General features: G+C 44.3%; 1 protein-coding gene across 6 annotated transcripts in view; it reads right to left on the bottom strand.

Annotated features, from left to right (window-relative positions):
• dgki (diacylglycerol kinase, iota) overlaps nucleotides 1-5,000 on the bottom strand; it is an 85,267-nt gene that overhangs the window by 11,031 nt on the left and 69,236 nt on the right. For 5 of the 6 annotated variants that reach the window (XM_031583168.2, XM_031583166.2, XM_031583170.2 and 2 more), the window contains 5 exons: nucleotides 4,647-4,747; nucleotides 4,403-4,482; nucleotides 3,170-3,235; nucleotides 2,973-3,042; nucleotides 856-896 (listed from right to left, as the gene is read on the bottom strand). In XM_031583168.2, the coding sequence (XP_031439028.1) occupies nucleotides 856-896; nucleotides 2,973-3,042; nucleotides 3,170-3,235; nucleotides 4,403-4,482; nucleotides 4,647-4,747 (358 nt within the window). The remainder of the gene's footprint in view (nucleotides 1-855; nucleotides 897-2,972; nucleotides 3,043-3,169; nucleotides 3,236-4,402; nucleotides 4,483-4,646; nucleotides 4,748-5,000) is intronic. The other variant, XM_031583169.2, reaches the window with a different exon arrangement.

Genomic DNA, 5,000 nt, shown 5'->3' with positions numbered 1-5,000 from the left:
CCTACCGGTACATTGAAACAAATTAACTTTACACAGGCTAAAAGTAATACAATAGTGATGCATATTATTAGTTTTGCCAGTTACGTTAAGTGCACTGTTGCTTTAAGAGAGATACTGAGAAATCGCGTGGAGCTAAGCATCCATGCGGCTGCATCCATGCTAGCATCCTAGCTCCACAAAGCCACCGTAAACACAAAGCCACCGTATACAGTCACAGGTATCATAATCCATAAATTAGCCGCGTCATTGTTTAAGCCGCGAGGTTCAAAGCGTGGGGAAAAAGTAGCGGCTTATAGTCCGGAAATTACGGTAGTTACACTTCTGTGCGCACACCACAGAGTCAGTTCACAACATGTCTGCTACTGCATGTTGTCACGCTATACGAGAGCATGTAACATCACGGAACCATTTGAGGGACAGGACAGGGACATGTGTGTATTCTACAGTACACACACACACAGACACACAGACACACACACAGACACACACACAGACACACACACAGACACACACACAGACACACAGACACACACACAGACACACAGACACACACACACACACACTATCCAAATCAGTAATACAGTAAAATCACCCCACAGTTAAAAATACACATAACATTTCCTTATACAGGAAACAGAAACCACAACTTCTTTTGCAACATCAGTTTTAAGGGTGGAGTAGCACATATATTGCACCACCTTCACACACATATATTAAACACACAAACCCGCCATATACTTCACACACATATATATTAACCACACAAAACCATATTTTGTTTATTTTGTCTTGTATGATTACTGAGCATCTGTACAGCCTGGGGCACCCAGGTCTGTTCTTTTTATGAAGACTCACCTGTGCCTTATCAATGCGATAGAACCGATCTGCTGATGTAGCTGAGGAAGGGGAGGCACACAAAAGCGTATCATTAGTGATTAGTAGTAAGTATAATTACAAACAGATCACTGCTACATTACACTGCCATACCTGTGATTACAACTACTGGACACACACACACACACACACACTTCATGATTATCAGTATCTACATCATCACTACCAATTGATTACTGCCATCATTATCAACACCACAATCATCATCATCATCACCATCACCATCACATCTGGGGTTGCAGGGTTGCCATGGGCACTCATGTGGTTGCCATGCTCATGCGTGTGCGGGAACATATTGTCACTAAGGCCTACATTTTTTTTTTACTATTTATAGACGTTAAAGAGTAGGCCTATGATTGATATTATTTGACAGACTGTAAATAAAATATAACTGAAGGTCTGATCTGATCTGACAACCCTCCGTTCTGTGGTGGTGTGCAGCACACCCAGCTGAGGACAGTAAGACAACTGTTGAAAATCATGGTTCTAATACAGTGGTGTGGTGAACATGAAGCAGTTTTGCAAAACAAGTGTCATTAGGCCTGTGCACAGAGACTAGGGTTTTGTTAGGTCAAGCAGAATGGCCCGTGTGCAGAGGTGAGTGTCTTGTAAGGTCAGGCAGAATGGCCTGTTCCCAGGGATGAGACTTGTTTTCGAAAAACAGGCCTACAGGTGCAGGCCGACGGAGACAGCCAAGCATTCATAGAGGGGTCTCGGGATAAGAGATGCAGACAAGTCAAGGGCAGGCGAAGCCTCCCAAAAAGTTGTAATCAGGCTCTTTGCAACATTGGCAAGGATACCAACCTGCTCTCACAAGTCACCATTGTCCTAAAAGGTTTCTCCGTAATAAGTGAGCGAGAATATTCTGATTGTCTGAGCGTGGGTAAAATGTATAGGTTTGAGAGAATATTCTGATTGGTTCAACTTGGATAAGTTTGGGATTTTCAATTGGTTCAATTTGAAGTTTTAGGCTTTTGATTGGAAAAGCATAGTGACGAAATAGGCCATTTAAAAAAGTTAGTGCACTGGTTATTTGGCTGAGCTGCTCCATGGACCACCACTCCGATTTGAATGAAAGTCTGCAAGAGTAAATCAACTTCAGTTCATCGCATTCGGTCTTCTCACTCTCATTGAAGTATCAACTCTAAGATTTGGAGAGGTTGTTTTGGCTACAACACAACCCCCTGCTCTGAATGGGGTGGTGTGCAGCACACCCAGCTGAAGACAGTGAAACCCTTCTGTAAGTGCACTCTCCTGTCCAACAGTATCACAAGTAGGAAGGGTAATGTTAGACCAACACTTAAGGAGGAGTGATTAATATGAGTGATTGAATATTCATGGTCTTTTTAAAAATGACATTAAAAGGGGATTAATTTACATTCTACAATATTACAATATACACAGACAATAGTGATGTTATAGCTAGGAAATGGTCAAACCAGCTTGCATTACCTAGCCATGGTGTAGTTTGAGTTGCTCTCATATTCTGCTCAAACGTAATGTACTTGTTAGCTAGCTTATTTCAAGTCGGCGTCTCGTTAAATAACATTTAGTCAAATCGACACGTCTGTTGTTTAAGCAGAATGTCGGACCAATTTACACCCAGTTATGAAACAAAACAGGGTTCTCATGTCGGTTTGTGACCTATTTCTCTCCCTACCGCACGTCCATCTATCCGTGCCATCTGGGCCGCCTGACTAATAAAGGAAGGGGTTAATCTGCAAAGCAGCTGTTGGGGAAACCCCCTGACAGTACGAATGGAAGTTCCGTGGAACTTCTGATATTTGCAAGTTGCTACATTTTATATAGCCTATTACAACAACAACAACAATAACAACAACATCATCATTGCCAGATCAACATCACTAACTGTTACTAGAAGATCAACATCACTAACCGGCACTATCATTTTATCATTATAACCTTCATCATCACCACCACCAACGCTACCATCAACATCAACACAATCATCATCATTATCAGCACCGACACTAATATCATCATCATCATCAGCAGCAGCACCAATACTAATATCAACAACAACATCATCATCATCATCACCATCATCTCAGACTTACAGTCCAGGAAGCTCCAGTTGGCGGAGAGCCTGTGTCCAGAGATGGCCCTGGGCAGGCTGCGTCCATCCTCCTGTGGAAGAGCGGCAGGGTCAGACACACAAACAGCAGCTCCAGAACCAGCTCCAGTCTGAGGCGGGCCGGGCCAGCACGCACGCATGCATGCAGGTTAGAGAGAAATCAAAGTCATTGGTTTTTACCTGGCACTGCACGCGCCGACCAGCAGAGGGCGCCTGGTGCAAATCCTGCCAACAGAGCCCAGAGTGCTGTCAATCAACAAGGCCATTATCCACACAACTGTTGCTGCTGGTGGTTCAGACATTCATTTACACACACAAGCACACTCAAACACACACACACAGACACACACACACACACACACACACACACACACACACACACAAGCACACTCAAACACACACACACACACACACACACAAGCACACTCAAACACACACACAAGCACACTCAAACACACACACACACACACACACACAAGCACACTCAAACACACACACACACACACACAGACACAGACACACACACACACACACACACACACACACACACACACACACACACACAAGCACACTCAAACACACACACACTCTCTCTAAGTGTGAAAATATCCCCTTTAAATCCTTAATGATACAACTGGCCCAACTGAAATGAAATAACTCACTGGGCCTTTACTACTGGCCCATTCCTAAACACACAGACACACACACACACACACACACACACACACACAGACAGACACAGACACAGACGCAGACGCAGACGCAGACGCAGACGCAGACACAGACACAGACACAGACGCAGACGCAGACACAGACACAGACACAGACGCACAGACAGACAGACACACACACAGACAGACACAGACGCAGACGCAGACGCAGATACAGACACAGACAGACACCTTGAATTTATGATTACTGAATATCAGGTCACTCTGCACATGCCTGGACATGCCCTGTGAGATTAGTGTCAGCGGACTAAAAACCCAGCCTCTGACCCACTCACTCACTCACTCACTCACTCACTCACTCACTCACTCACTCACACACTCACACACTCACACACTCACTCACTCACTCACTCACTCACTCACTCACTCACTCACTCACACACACACACTCACACTCACACACACACACACACACACACACACACACACACACACACACACACACACACCTTGAATTTATGATTACTGAATATCAGGTCACTCTGCACATGCCTGGACATGCCCCATTAGGTCAGCAGATTAAAAACACAACCTTTCACCCTCTCATAAACAGACATAGACACACACACACACACACACACACACACACACACACACACACACACACACACACACACACACACACACACACACAAACACACACACACAAACACACACACACACACAAACACACACTCCTCACCTCCTGCAGCCTGTCAATGTAGAGTCTGCATGTCTCCAGATCACAGTCCCCTCGTACCACCACAATGCCCACTGGGATAGCTGAGAATAATACACACACACACACACAGACAGATAATGCAATCATAGACAATGCATACACAAAATACTTCTATTCAATTCACAGAATACCTGCATTTTCATGCAACTGCCAGGCATCTCCTACAGACACTTTCTAGTGGATTATGGGAAATGTAGTCACTTACAAATATCTCTGATCCGATCTTTGTCGAACTGTAGCCTCTCGTACTCCTGCAGTGTGATTCGGTTCACACGCAGACGCAAGCGATCCGGCACAGCATGGGGACTGTACATAGACCACACACACACATACACACACACAGAAGTATGTACACTAAAGATGCAGTGCTGAAATATACACTGACAAATAAACATTCAGATATTCAATAAACAACACACACTCACAATAACTTAAAAACAAAAATTATATATTTTACGAAAGAAGGGAATCTCTTTTCCTTGGTCATACCCACTGATCTACAGTCAAAACAAAACAGAAAGAGGAGTCTGTGCCGTGGCCCCTGTGGCGTTAAATTCTT

Source organism: Clupea harengus, chromosome 16, assembly GCF_900700415.2.
Source record: "Clupea harengus chromosome 16, Ch_v2.0.2, whole genome shotgun sequence".
Lineage (NCBI taxonomy): Eukaryota > Metazoa > Chordata > Actinopteri > Clupeiformes > Clupeidae > Clupea > Clupea harengus.
Note: the sequence above shows the minus strand (reverse complement) of the source record. Positions and strands in the feature narration are given on the sequence as shown.